This window comes from Diadema antillarum, unplaced genomic scaffold, assembly GCF_040938485.1.
Source record: "Diadema antillarum isolate AM-2024a unplaced genomic scaffold, OU_Dant_1.0 scf00000214, whole genome shotgun sequence".
In the NCBI taxonomy this organism is placed as follows: domain Eukaryota; kingdom Metazoa; phylum Echinodermata; class Echinoidea; order Diadematoida; family Diadematidae; genus Diadema; species Diadema antillarum.
In genome coordinates, this window is record NW_027271103.1 from 761,913 (window position 1) to 777,637 (window position 15,725).

General features: G+C 36.7%; 1 protein-coding gene across 1 annotated transcript; it reads left to right on the forward strand.

The window, feature by feature from the left end:
* Positions 1–1,896: 1,896 nt before the first annotated feature.
* Positions 1,897–15,069, forward strand: LOC139724443 (coiled-coil domain-containing protein 166-like). The gene is made up of 7 exons (XM_071635585.1): positions 1,897–2,019; positions 3,206–3,259; positions 6,435–6,489; positions 6,898–7,042; positions 7,606–7,685; positions 8,216–8,392; positions 14,788–15,069. The coding sequence occupies exons 1-7, from the start codon at positions 1,910–1,912 to the stop codon at positions 15,067–15,069; spliced, it is 903 nt and encodes a 300-aa protein (XP_071491686.1). The 5' UTR covers positions 1,897–1,909.
* Positions 15,070–15,725: the final 656 nt, after the last annotated feature.

Genomic DNA, 15,725 nt, shown 5'->3' on the forward strand with positions numbered 1-15,725 from the left:
TTCACACTGTATTTCATAAACAAAAAATACCATTCTTTCAGAATGGTTCAATACAAGAGGAAGAGATAGGCGTAGAAAGAATCACAAATGTAATATAGGCCTACATGTCAACAACATAATGCGCAACTATTTTGCGAAGAGATTTTCAGAAGAAAAATAAAGAATGAACGCATTTCAACCCCTACTTTTTTCGTCCTTTTATATCAATTCACAAACAATTTCCCTTTATTCTCTCAATGATAATGATCCATAATCGTGTAGTAACAACGCTAAGGATGTTCTTAAGTTTGATTGATGGGTATATGACATCATGCTTAAATGTTTTTCTTTGTTTTTGATGTGTATGGTTATAACGAGGTACCGGTTATTGAGGCAATGTTGCCGGTCCCACGGACCTCGTTATAATGGGGTTTCACTGTAAATGAAAGACACAACTTGTTATAAAAGTAAAATATACTGTAGCCTATGTCACACTGTATGTAGACCTACATCACATCATGATCATACATATGGAAGTGCTCTTCCAGAGGGATTTTGCCACACAAAAAAATGGAAAAATGAAGTGTGTAACCTCCAACATCAACATAGATTTCTGACTCACGACCGCTTTTTTTTTTCTATAATTTAAATAAAATTTTATTTCAGGTAATTCATGGGTATCAAAAGAACAAGCAACTTCTTGGCTACAAGTCTTCGAATAGGTATAATACCATTGGAAAAAGTTTTAATCGGCGAGTTTGCAACATCGAATTTCACGTGTTAACAGATATAAATTCAGAAAGTGCCGCCGTTTCATCAAACTCCCTACAATCATCCCCCAGCATTTCCACTGATTCCCACTGTCACTGATCAGTTACTAGCCATCAGCTTTAAATTACATTTAGGGTCTAAGTCATGAGAGTAAAATTTCAGGCAAATACCATAGCTATTATGAGTTAACCATACACAGCACAGCTCAGCTCACTCAGGCCGCACGCGCACATCCCAGTGCACAGCCAACAGCGCTGTCGCGTCGTGAAGCGACAGCCGTAATGTCAGTGCAGTGCACGGTGCTCTCCGCCACCACGCCACGTACGGCGCGGCACGGCGCGCGTCTGGTCGGGCTTACTTACACGTTCCAGTGCTCGTTTTGACGTTGTTGGATCTGGAGGTGCTGGTTTTTCCCCTCCTGTGCTCATAAAACGTTCGTATTCTGATAAGTTATTGAAACATGAGGCATCTGTAATTGGAAGTCTGACTTGTGGTGAATAAAGAGCCTTCAGAGGATTGAAGTTAGGGGAAAGAACATCGATTTCTTCATCGATTTCGTCGTCTTCTGGTCCATCCATACTTTCCGGTCTTTCCGTGGAGGCCGCCATCTTTTGAACCAATTGTCTCGTTCAGTAGTAAAGTCTTTTGAAGGAAATATTATCAATCAAAATATGCCCATGGTAGATAAAAACAAAATTTAATAATCTATAATAACATAATAAGTATATATTACACGCATTTTTATCAAAATTTCATTTTTATAAGTTAATAACTATAACGTATTCATAAGCTTTTCACTTTCTTAACAACGAGAGACGCTCAGCCCTCGACGATACGATGCGGTGACAATGACCCGACGGATCCGAACTCCGCTGAGCTGATCCTAGCCGAAGCAACGAATAGCTTCTGTTATTTCTGTACTATTTTGTATACATTTGTACTTAATAGGCAACCTACTCGTACTAGTACTAGTAGTCGTAGGCCTAACGTTACACAGTGTCTGCTGTTGCCTGCTGGTCTTGGCAGATCTCTAGTATTATGTTAGAGCATCTGTGAATTATTTGGGGGCAATTTGTGTGCTGCTCACTCTGAATAGCAAAAACAATAACATCCCACCTGTTCAGAAAGCGATTCTTCATTAACTTCAACACCACTAACAATGCCTCCTAAAAAAGGAAAGGGAAAAAAGGGGAAAAAGAAGAAATCGGACGGAGAGGGACCTGTTGAGCCACCAGAACCGACTGAAAAGGAACTCATCTTGAAAAAGGAGTAAGTTTGATCTTATTCTTGGTCTTCATCGTCTTCCTTTATAGGAAGTGTTTACTGGGTGACTGACTACACCGCCACAGCGGACAAAATGAATGATAGATATGATTACATACATGTACAGAACTAACCGCAGCAGCGACCCCATACGGACAAAGCGCCCCGCGACGGGGTTAGTACAGAACCAAGTAAACTATAGAAGACAGTCCAGTCTTGTCACGTACTGTACATTGCCAATGTACGAGTAAATTTACTATGACTACGAGTTGGCAATGCCCAGAAACCAGTGCCAGTGAATTTCCTTGATCAATTGAAGGAAGGACAATTTGCGATTTGTCAAACTTAATTGTGAATGGACCCTACTATTACTATACGGCTACAATGTACCTAATGAGTGACAATTCAATAGACAGTCTTGATGTTAAAGACATTTCATATCAAAGCGGATGTCTAATAAGTTTCACTGAACCAAACTGCATCGAAATTTGCCAAAGCTGAAGCCTTTGAAATTCAACATTGTCAATTTGTCACTCAATACAATAACACATGGTCACTATTATCATGGTGTGCGTTAAGATCTATACCACATTAAATGCACTTTGAGAAATATTAGTAGACTGTACTTCTACTAATCTAGAACTGATTCAACCAATTACAACCATATGTTGAACTATCAATGTATGAGTCATGACAGTGAACATATCAAGACTCAAATAGCACTTTATGTAATTTAGTGCTATCAAAAAACAAGTGTGAGGGATTTATTGACACATGTTGGGAAATATTCCATGCACTTTTGACACAATTTGGTCCAGCAATGTATTGATATACCTGTTTGGTGAATATGAATCATGATTTTTAAATTTGAAATAAATATCACAAAATAATGCCACCTAGAATTTTTCTCATAGGGAATCATGTGGAGAAGCAAAGTAATTCCTTAATTACTTGCTTGTTTGAGCTCTGAACAGAAACATACATGTAAATGAAGTGCAACTTGTTTTAGGATGCACAATTCATAATAGAAGTGTCTATATAGTGTTTGATTTTATGTTTGTAATGGAGTGTCAGGAGTTCAGCTGAAGCAAACAAATACTTATTTTTTTATTTTCAAAGAGCCATATTGATGTGTCAATGGTATACTTTTTCTTGAGCAATTTCCCCTCTCTTTCTTCTCTCCTCCTTGTAGACTGGAAACTCTGACAGATGAGCTGGCAAATTTAAAGAAGAAAGTGGAAGAACTGTATCCTTTTATTTTGTCAGTGATTTATGTGATTATGAAAGGAATGCATTCTTTTATATGTTTAAAGCTTGATTTTAAAGTGTCATTCCATAAAATACAATGTACTGTGTTCAAGTTGACCTACCATGGTAAATAGTGAAAAGAATTTCATAAGAATTACACATAAAATAAGAAAATCAGGCCAAAAATAAGAAAATTATTGTATCAAACTTTGAGAGTTGGCATGTTTCCATGGAGTACACTCAGCTCTCCTATTTGTGTGCACATAAAAATATTTGTGAAATCATGTTTTGGGTCGATGATTCTTGTTCTTCTTCCAGTAAAGTGCTGCTTTGGCCTTGAAGAATGTTCACTGTATGGGCATATGTGAGCACCATGATATGGTGCTCACATATTATGTGTGTACTTGCTAGAAGGATTTCATTAAATCAATAAAACGAACTTATGTGCACATATGGGCAAGTCCAAGATAACACGCGCGTTACGTATGGGACATTCAGAGACTTTTATGACCTGAAAAATAGTGTTAATGGCTTTTGATCATATCAAACTTTATCATGGTGATTGATATCTAGGAGAAGTATAATCATGCAAAAAATGGAGAAAAATGACCTTCACAATTATATTCTAGAAGAGAAAATATGTGCCGTTACGTATGGGACCAGAAAAATTTTGTTTTTTTGAACATTTTTTTCAACCTCAAAACTCTCTGAAAGTATTTCATTCTATAACTTGTAACTCACTGTGATGAAAGTCACAACACTCAAGATTATCACAGGTAAGTTTCGTGTCATTGGGTGAAAAGCTCTAATTACAGGTTCTAATTAAAGACAGACATGACGTGTTACGTATGGGACAGTTACGTATGGGACGGTTTGTCCCCCATTCATTTAGTGTGTGAAGAACCATGTTTATGTGTGTTTTGCATAATTATTGAAGTAAAATCAGTTGAAACTACTCAAATACTGATCCAGATTGTCAAGGAAACAATATTCCCCAAATATTCACCATCCTAATCATATTCAATCATATTTTTATATTTTTATGACCAACCTGAGTATGCATGCCCTTTGTCCCCCATTCGTTTAGTGTGTGGAGAGACACATTTATGGGTGTTTTGCAAAATAATTTTGCAAAATACCCATAAACAAATTTTTGCATAATTATTGAAATGGAATCAGTTGAAACTACTCAAATACTGATCCAGATTGACAAGGGAACAATATTCCCCAAATATTTACCATCATAATCATATTTAATCATATTCTATATTTTCATGACCAACCTGAGTATGGGGTATGCCCTATTTTTATCAGGATAGTTACTACTGAAAAATTGAATAGTTTAAAGTGTTTACTTCCATTGATGAAGGGCAGTTTGCCATTTCGTTTCAATAAAAAACAACTTGACACAAGAAATATTAATTTTTATAAATAAGTAATACCTGCTGCGTGGAACCCCAGTGATCGAGTAGATATATGATGTCTGCCTAGCAGTCAGGTCATTGATTCGAGTCACACCTCAGTATGTATACCCATGAATTTTGTCGTGGCTATTATTGAAACCTGAATAAGGACAATTTGTGTATCACTTGCAATTAAAAAAAAAATCATTTTACTTTATATTCTTTTTAAATATTTATATCACAACCATTTCAAATTGGATCTCCATCACTAAACTTTGAATTCCTCTAGTCTTAGGATTGTATGCTCTTTAGTAATTCATATAATTGGTTTCCAATCATCTCATTAAATGTTGAAAACTGAATCCCCATTTCTACAAAAAACTATACCATCCCTTTAATGCTGTTTTTTCATTGTGTATTTTGCCATTTTCCCCTCCCCCTTTCTGAAAATTGTTCAGTCAAGTACATGTATTGTTTAAAGTGTCTATAACTCAAAAAGTAGCGACAATGTTGGGATGCTTTCTTCAGGATGATTGACCATTTGTGTACTGAGAGACCTCCCCAGCTAGCTACATGCATTCACATGCATTATGTATGAGGATGTCCCATACGTAACGCATTTGTCCCATACGTAACATTATTTCAATGCCTTATAAAAAATATTCCTTTTACTGTTTTTTCTTTTTTCTGTGGTATTTAATTTCTCTAAACAATAAATTAGAACTTTCCAAAAGGGCATTAATATAACCTTAGCAATTTCAGAAAAAACCTAAAAAAATGACCTCAATTTGTTACGTATGGGACATCTCATGATAGGACACGAGCTAATTTGCATAATAATTTGCATAATCCCTAAATTTTCATACCAAGTTAAACTATTTGATGAACTTCTTATGTCCACATATTAATCAAATATCATTTGCTTTCCTTTGAATTAATATGAATTTTTATAAATGTCCCATACGTAACGCTGTGTTTCACATTTATGCAAATGAAGCCCTTGAAATTTGCATAAATTTACGTAATATAATTTTTTCCTCCATGGAAATCAAAACTTCAACTCATAAGCTTCAAAATGATACCAAACATGTCAATATTGAGCAAAGATGAAATTTTGCCTTCTGAGGGGACCTTATCTTGGACTTGCCCATATGCACAAAATGCATTAGTAAGCAACTGCGAGCTATTTTCCTCTAAAGGTTGTTGTTGCAAATTAATTACAAGACTACACAATAATTTAATACAAAAGAAACATTGTAGTGATTTCATTTTCAAGGCAATTTTGTGAACAATTTGCAAAACTTCCATATATCATTCTTATTTCACATCTGATTTTTCTTATACTGGTATCATTATGTCTTATTTTACTCAAGCCATTGAAGCCAACTTGGAAATACATGTAATGTGGAATTGTACTCCAAGCATATGTTTTGTTAGTGTGTGCACCATTATTTACTATCGTTTGCTTTCATGATGAAGAAGTAAGTGATATGTGAAATGTCATGACTTTCTGGGGTTTCCCAAATTCAGCATCATATGTAACCAAAATTAGCTGTCGATAATTTTTTTTTTTTTTAATGTATCACACTAGACACGTGAAAGATAACTTTGAATAGAAACCTTTCTTCATGCAGTAGTTGGCCTAAACAAAGAAAGTTCCTTACAGTATTTATTAGCCAGTGATGTCTTGGAGGGGGTTATTGATGCAACATTCCACATGCATTATATCCTTGTTACAGCTTTTCTTCCTTGACCTGTTGACCATTTTAGTCGAAAAGAAAATGAGTGGTTACAGCAAGAAGCTCAGCAGACTAGGATAGAAAGTGTAAGTGTGATTTATGACTGTAATCTTATAACATTCATTCTATGCACATCGTGATTTCAAATCTAGAAATAACTAGATTTGGAATTGGTACCCTGTTCTTATATTGAATGCACAAATACCCAACCTTCCAAATGATTGCGATTTTATTTCGTATTGATATAGCAGAAAGATCATGTCATTATCAACACCTACTCTGTGGACATGTTCAAAGATTAAGTCAACCAGTTACTCTTTTAGAAAGAGTTATGAAACAGGAAACATATGGTTTCAAGTATCTGTATTGCAGAATTTCCTCATGTGAACTATAAGAAACTTGTTATAATGGAGTCCCACACCACAATATTGACTATCGTAGCCACAATTTAATCCATGTTTCATTTGCTGAATTCTACTTGATATTGCCTGCAGCATGAGTACATGTCCTACATGTCCAAGAAGGCTCACAAACGTCAGTCGACCATTGTGACTCTCAGTGACCAAAACCAGCAGGAGATCCGCAACATCCAGGAAGAGAAAGAAAAGATGCTGAAGGACTTTGATGAAAAAAAGCAGGGTATGTTCTTTGACAACTGAAACTTGATACTTCAGTTAATGACTATGTTGTAAGCAATCCTGGTCAAGAAATTTCCATCATAATATGGCACTCAACATCAGAACAATATGTATCACACGAAAGTACCTGACAGTCAAATGTATGTTGTGGATTTTTTTTTTTTTACTTTCTTTTGAGTGCTTGTGTATGAATAATGTGAGATTACATCTAGCTGTAACATATTGTTCATTTTCATGATTGATAGCTAGGTGAAACTGAAATAAGCTTGTTACTGTTGAAGACATCACGGCCATGACGTTTAAAAGCAGGAAGCATCTTGGTGAATTATATACATTGTCTTTGTACAATTTTTCATGTTTTTTCTTTTACTTCTCAGTCCATTTGCAAGGAAAACTTTTACTGCAAGTGCATTAAACATACTTCAAATTTCCTTGTTATTTACAGTGAATAGAAATATTTCCCAATGTTTAAAGTGATGTCTCATTTGATTTGAAATGTTATATATGAGTGTGACATGTGTAGTGGCTTGTTCTAAAGCTCAAACTGTGTGTATTTCTTTGCAGAGCTACAAGATATTCTGATGGCAAGAGAGGCAGAACTTGCTAAAACTAGGAAGGAGCTGGAGGAGCTAGATGATTTTAAGGTCAGAATACACACACACTTTATCCCAATATACATTTGTTGTTACATGACCATTCCTGCAGCATTTCAGCTTCATCTTTTGTTCTATAGATAACAATCCAATTGGGCCTACAATGGCTACAAGGATAGTTCTTTATCTTTTACTTAGACTTCTTTATTACCCCCATTTTCAGTCTCCACTGTGATTGCCTTTACAAATGCGAGCCCTGCATGTATTGTATATAACCTGGGGAGGTGTGAGAAGATTCTGGCAGGCTGGTGAGGGAAAGTCAGACACACTGTACACTATTTGAATATAATTTGTGAGGACAGGTAAAATTTCGATCATTAGGCAAAATTCATTTCACAATGGAGGTATGGCTGAAGATGGCCCATGAGAAACCGTTAATATCTGTTGCCAACTTTATTTTTCAATGAAAAACATTGGGGTGCAGAAACCACCAAAGTGATGACATCTTAATGTAGATTGTTTCATGCTCTGATTGAAATGACACATTCAAACTTTTCTTCTTCTTCTTCTTTTTTTTTCAGAAACTGCAACAAGAGCAAGTGAACAAGATCCGCGAGCTGGAGAAGGAGGTGCTACGGATGAGGGGACAGCACACAGAGACCATTCAGAAGCTGAAGACCCAGTTCCTGACAGAGAAGCGCCACTTTCAGCAGGACTCCGAGGCCAGGATCCAGGAGGTTGCCCGTCAGGCTAACAAGGTAGGATCACACTCAGCTAACCCATCCAGCAGGGACCAATGAGAGTGATTTTGAGGCTTGGGAGGTTTCCTGAACATTAATGAACATGCTTGTCTAATATATGGGTGAGAATTTTGAACGATGTACAATTGCCAATTTTCGTACCTTATGACATTCTTTAGAACACGCCAGGATGATCTAAGAAACCAGATATTTTCATGTCATCTCAAACATTGGTAAATTTCCTTTCAGGAAATATATGGTTTGGTTGACTTTTGCCTGATATTTTTCTTTTCACAAGGACTTAACGCGTAAAAATACGGTAAAAACGCTATTTTCGCGATAATTTTTGTTTTTCAAATTAATGATGTGCATTTTTAATGGTACGTGGCATCTAATATCTGACCATGTTCTGGATCTGACATATCATGGGTATGTACCACAAAATTATAAGAACTTTATGAGCACGTATAAAATTACAGAGAACAATTAAAATATCAAAGTCCTAAACAGACGAACGTCCGTGATGCTTTTATTTCTATCGCTGCTGCAAATTCTACTTTGTTGTCCAAACTGTAACGTATACGAAAATTTGGTGTTCCACCTAATGAACGTATCCTGCAAAAATTGTACGTCTGCTGGCTGTACATGGGACGTAATATTCTTTTATGCAAAATTATACTCAGTTTTCGTCACGGACGTGCTTCCGCTATTTTCTAAAAAAGATCGTAGCCCATGAAACGTTATTGGCGATATTGTTCTGAGTCGTAATCAACTAAGATCTAGCAACACGATGATATGTTTGTTTTGAGTTTCTGTCCATCCTTTGTCAAATAGGAACCGAAATTATATTTTTAGACGAACCTCCAAGAAAAAAAGAACGTCCGTGATGATTAAAACGTTTTCGAGGGGGACACCATCTTGCTTTGATGGCGAAGGTGCATTTTACCTTTGGCTCTCTAGCCGAGGAGCTGCATGCCATTTTTGGAGCGGGCTGAGGTTCGTCCGCAGTTTTTGGACCATGCAATTCACCAAAAACCAAGCATATAATTAATATTTTCTCTGTAAATTCACCTCCTGATCCCCCTCTGAGCAATACATATGTTGTAAGGATGTCAAATTTCTTATAATTTGCATTGACAATACCTTTTCAAATTTTTGAAAGACTTAGGAAGGCTAGGTACTCTCTGCCGATTAGTTATCCGTCCTGGAACATGACCCTAGTAGTAGAACGAACGTCCGTGATAATTCCAGAGAACGTCCGTGACGTATGCAATCCCTCCGATAGGGATAACTTGTCCCGAAAGTGTCCTGTATTCTTTAAAACTGTTGGCTCGAATAGCAACAAATAAAGTTTTACAAAGTAGAAAATGAGTTTAGAGCAGTAGTTTCAGAATTTTTAAGGTGTTATGTGATCATGATGAACAAACAATTGAAAATTTACTCACAATTTTACGCTTGTTTTCCCTCTAATTATACAAAAAACAGCTAAACACTTAAAACAAAGTTATAGGAAAATGGAATTTTGCGTAATCTGTAATTTCTGTGCGTTTAAATTTCTTTCTATTGAGGTTCTGGAGGCAATTTGTACTGTTACAGGTTCTGAAAGTTTCGCTCACGGACGTTCTGTCCGAGAAAGGAAATTTCTGACAATTACAAATATATCACTGCACATAAGATTAATGTTAGTTGAAAATATTACCAAATCACCGAGCCGCTCATACCCGAAAGTGAATAGCGTTCAGCACTCAATTTACCTGTAATAACAAACGGAAAATGTTTTTTTCACGGATGTTCGTTGGTTGAATAAGTCAATGGATTACATAGTAGGAGAAGGAGGATCAGTGCCACTTTTTAATGATAGGTGCTCTAAGTGTTTATCTTTTGAGTATGGTAGCTGCCGTCTCAAACAGAACACATCCAGTTTTGGTCTCCATAACGGACGTTCGCTGTAATTGTCCTGATATTAAATGCCTTAATTCATTCTTATTTTTCTCTTCATGACGATTTTTCTCTCATTCCCTCAATAGCCTGAACATGCTGCGACCAAATAGAAAACAAAAAACAAAACAAAACAAACCAAAACAAATCCGAAAAGTGCTACGCAATCACATTCAGGATAATGACGGAAGAAGTCTGTAATGAGCATGTGTTGAATAAGAAACGGAAAAGTTTCATAAGGACGTGGAAGCAGTTGAATGAAAATGACTGAGAAACAGAGAAGGGATCGAGCTCCAACACACAGAGAAAAGAATTGCCAGTGCACTCCCGTTATACCAAATTCCTCTGGAGAAGTTTTTGTTTGTTTGTTTATGTTTTTTATTCATCGAAATGCCGTCACAAGCGAACAAAAATCAGGCAGTATACAATTATTGTCTGACGAAAACACAAAAATCCTCCGCTTATCATCACATGATGTTGTTTTATACTCATTAATGAAAAGCAATATTCATTTGTAATTTTTTCCAAGATTTTTTTTTTCATTTCACATTTAAGAGACAGAGAGATCGTCAATTTGTTTGTGCATTTGTGCTTACTTTGAAAACACATGTTAAAAAAAGTAATGATTGAGAATAGGTTTAAGATTGCACTTTGATACGTTCGCTCTTCCAAAGATTTGTTACTCCGATGTCCAAAGGTTTGTTATTCAAAAATGAAAAAAAAAATGTAGTTAATTCAGGAGGTTTGTCATTAGAAATGTTCTTCGAAAAATAGATATTAAGGATCATTATTTTTAGGTCCGTTCTTCTAAAAGTGGAATGGGCCTAATATTCGTTAAGGAGAAAACGGTTATTATGAGGTTTTGAAATTGGAGGATTTTAGTTGTTAACTTGTTTTCTCCACATTTGGATAAGCGAACATAATTTTTCATGTTCCAATTAATAAGCCTTTCGGTTAACCTTCGGAGATTCCTATCATTTACCGAATAAAAAAGCTTCATAATTATACGAACTCTATCAATTTTCGTATTGACAAACTGTATGAATAACGAGCCTCCGAAATGACGCGCTACAAAAGGTTTGTTATAACAAACCATATTGTATAATATCGAAGTCACAAACATCCATCTACGTTATATGGACTTATTATGGACTTGTTATGACGAAACTTCGCAGTATCGAACCAATTATCATTTCTGACTAATATAATAACACAAATTCTCCTCGGTAACAGTGTGTAACACAAGGAGCAAACACAGAGGGATTTCTTCCTAACGTATTCGTTTGCCCTCCCCAGCTGAACTTCGTATTTCTATAACGGAGCACATTTCTGTTGTTTTTCTATATTAATTCTTTGTCACAATTTTAGCTGTGACTGTGTTCGTTATATAAAAAGCAAATTTTGCATTGTAGACTTTATATAACAACTTTAGGACCTGAATATTTACTTCATGATAACGAAATTTTGATAAATATATTCGTTCTCAAGGATGGACTACGTCACTGAGATTACACGTACGTTTGTACGTTCATTTACGAGAGATGGAAAAAAATTTTTTTTTTTTTTGGATTCCCCAGTATGAGAAGATAAATAAGCTTATATAATCAAGAATTGGTAATATCTATTCAGGATTTTGCAGAGGAGTTTGTTCTCGACATGAAATTGCTGTTTGTTGTGAGTAGAATGCGTTTCCAACTCAAGAGAGCTGCATTGTTCAATATCTTGTTTGTTCCGAACGTCCGTGAGCTACATGCGAACCTCCGTGATGAAAACTATGCTATGTTTGTTGGGTTATAGAGACTGCCCAGATGAGATACATCTTAAAAAGGTATATTATTATTTGGGAGTGAGGATTAAAGTATGGGATAGTGAAATAAGAGGTGAAAATATTGAGTTTCTGTAAAATGCGCGTAAAGTGGAGAAAGTGTTTAGTGGAAGAGCAATATTTCCACAGAAATGACGAATTTAGTTAAATCATCAGTTGTCTACCATTACGTACAGGTTAAGAGTACAAGCTTAATATTCTGCAATCACGTACACATGTCCCTTAAGATATTTCGTTAGGATTTTGAACTGAATCAGATCTTTAGAAACTATGTTAAATGGTATTCAAATGTATGTGCAGTACTATTCCTCACGGACGTTCGCTGCTCTGGACATGGTAAACTTCAGCGGTGAATAAAAACTTGTTCCTCTGGGAAAATCCTAGTATAATTGGGTTCATATTAAAGCTTGAGTTATACTCTTTCAGGTAAGATGAATGATTTGGAGAATTTCCTACATTTTATTAAAATTTTGCCTTGTTTTGGCTCAATTGTACATCGTTCAAAATTCTGACCCATATATATATATACAGTATTCATCGCATAATCGGGACAGGTTGGGAGTAGCAAACACGGCCCCTTTAAGCGAGGTGCCCGATTTCGCGATGAGCACTCACCATACACTATTAAACAGCATACGACATGTACATGTAGTGCACACACACACATGCATACTGACGTACTGTACATGTACATGAATACACTACCACGCTACCCCTCGGCGCGACCCTCTAGCTCATTCACAACTGAGGAAGATTGTGACATACGCACAGATCACAGTGTATTGAAAGTTGAAACACTCAGATACGAGGAATTAGGACTAGATACATGTATCAACAAAATCAAAGATCGCTTGAAGAAAAATTGTCCCGTTTATCAGAGGTCCCCGCCCGATTATCCAGTGAAAATAACGTGCATTGGAAATGTTTCTGGGAAGCGTATGTCATTTAAGCGAGGTTCCCGATTATCAGATGCCCGATTATGCGATGAATACTGTATATATATATATATATATTTATATATTCTAATATATATATATTTTTTTTCTCTCTCTCTGTCTCTCTCTTCCAGTCAATTTACAAAAGTATATCATGCTCTCTGCTCAACCTCTGCAAAACATTACAACAGTGCTTATTATCCATAGTAGGTCCATCACAAGCTGTTCCCTAATGACCGTACAAGGCATGTATGCTGGATATTGTTTAGGAAGGGGTGATTATTTGTGAACATGGTTGAGTCATATGACAATACAGGGGAAACTCGGTATAACGAACACTGCTATAACGAGATATCGGTTATAACGAGGAAATTTTCTCGGTCCCAAATTTCCTTCCACACAAGTCTATGTAAAATGCTACTCTTATAGCGAGATCGGCTATAACGAAATAACTGCTATAACGAGATAAATTTTGTGACTTCCAAACAAAGAAAAACATAGTAAATCAAACCTGCTATAGCGAGGTAAAGCAAAATGCCTTCGGTAAAGCTTTACTTCGCCTGTGCTGTCATCTTCCGAGATTGTAAAGCTTGATGCGCCAAAAACTGTCTTGTATACACATAATCATTTTCTTCAGTGCACTCCAGCTAGCACTGCATATTGTACGTGTGAAGTGTGTGTGTGCACGCACACTGATACATGCAGAAAATGTGGAGGGACGGCCATATGTATACATGACATCATCATGACGTTTAGCAGGTGTGAGGCAATCTGATGCTGTGATTGGCCTTCTACTTTATAATAGGGAATTCCCCGTCTTCACACACACGCAGTCATAATGTACATACAGAATGTGTCACAAACACGCACAGCATTGTGCAGACCATATTCAAGCTTTCCACACAACACACACCCATACGATAACCAAATACCAATCCACAGACAATCTTGATACAATCGCAAGCTATATAAATTTACAAATTCAAACATCTACAATTAATAAGTAACACATTCTTGATAATGGATTTCCTTGGCGAAAAACATCTTCTTACCCATAAAGGTGAGTAATTCCCTCACAGACAATATCAAGTTATCAGTATTCATTGAAATATGATGGGTAGTCCCACATGTGCAAATTAATGTCTCTATTTTATGCCTTCTTTTATGCCTACTGATATAACGAGATATCGGATATAACGAGGAAAATGACTCGGTCCCGACCATCTCGTTATATCGAGTTTCCACTGTACAGAGTATATACTGATTCTGATCAAGAAAAAATACTGAACTAGATTTTGATTCATAGCCCATTTAGAGGAATCAAGTCCCCTAGGCCCTGCATTCAAAAGTGGCTAAAATGTACACACATAGGTGATCCACGATGACCATTGTGTGTTAATTAAAATTTCTCCCAAGAAGCACGACTGTAACTTCTGCCTTTCAAAAATTTTTGTTCTCAATCTCCTTTGTACTCTTTAATCTTTCTTTTTTATATTACCTTCTCAATTTCTCTGAGGTTGTTGTTTTCTTTCTACACTTCAAAACTTCTCTTTCCTGAGAAGATTCCTTTTTTTTCCCACTTATTATTTTCTTTGAATGTGATTCCTCCTATTTAGAAGTTTTACATTTTCTTTCACAAGGCATCACTGTTCATATATATGTTTCCTCATCTCTTATTTAATGTTTTTTCTTTTGAATACCACTGTCAATTGCAGGAGGCCATGCATTGTCTTAGTGAGCACACCTCCCGCATCAAGGAAGAGAACCGCAAGCTGCGTCACGAGCTCCTGAACCTGATCCACCGCTCGAGGGCGCTGCATAGCCACAAGGAGGAGCTGGAGAAGCAGCGAAGTGACCTGATCCGAGAGCAGCAGTACGCTGCCGACCTGAAGCGGCTGAAGGGCACACGCCAGCACAAGGTGCTCAAGTCATTTGGGATGCTGGGGGAAGAAGGGGCGACAGAGGAGACAAATGGCAGCAAGCCTGGTTCAGGATAGCTCTTTGACTGCTTTAACAACATTGAGCTGCCATGTATTTCTTCCTCGTTTCTTGCTACATGTACTGTACACTCGGGAATGAGTGTGTGAGTTCCTTGTTCATGTGTAGACTGTGGTGCTGGAGGAGCAATAATGGATGAGCTATGATGTGGCCATTCCCAACCACCATTACGCTGATGACAGAAACTATGATTGTCAAAGTATGAGGTGATTGTCATCTCAGTCATGCTAGTGCTGCATTTGCATAACAAGCAACACCTCAGGCATGGGGTAGTGTTTGATGTCAGAGTAGGACTTTTGGCATTTGGATTCAGTGATGGTATGACCTTTTAGCCCAGTGCTTACCATCTCAAACCACCACAGGACTTATCACTGTACCAGTTACTTCATTTCAAGTCTCATCATAGTTTTTCCCCCTTTGTCCCCTTTATATGTTTTGACAGAGCAGATTCATTGAAAAACAAAAAATACAATGAAACTGATCTTTTGGGCAAGCATAACAAGAGTTTGTTATATCAGGGTTCTTTGTAACAAGCCTCCATTGTACTTAAGTACCACAAGCAGGATCTACCTTAGAAGCATGAAAAAAGGTAGGTCATTAATAGGACTTTCCTTGAGGCAGGTCTTAGTCACCAGTGTATGTACCAGTACATACA

Coding starts and splice junctions, on each gene's coding strand:
- LOC139724443 (XM_071635585.1), top strand. CDS start 1,910: ATGCCTCCTAAAAAAGGAAAGGGAAAAAAGGGGAAAAAGAAGAAATCG. Junction 2,020..3,205: donor GAACTCATCTTGAAAAAGGA/GTAAGTTTGATC, acceptor TCCTCCTTGTAG/ACTGGAAACTCTGACAGATG. Junction 3,260..6,434: donor AAGAAGAAAGTGGAAGAACT/GTATCCTTTTAT, acceptor TGACCATTTTAG/TCGAAAAGAAAATGAGTGGT.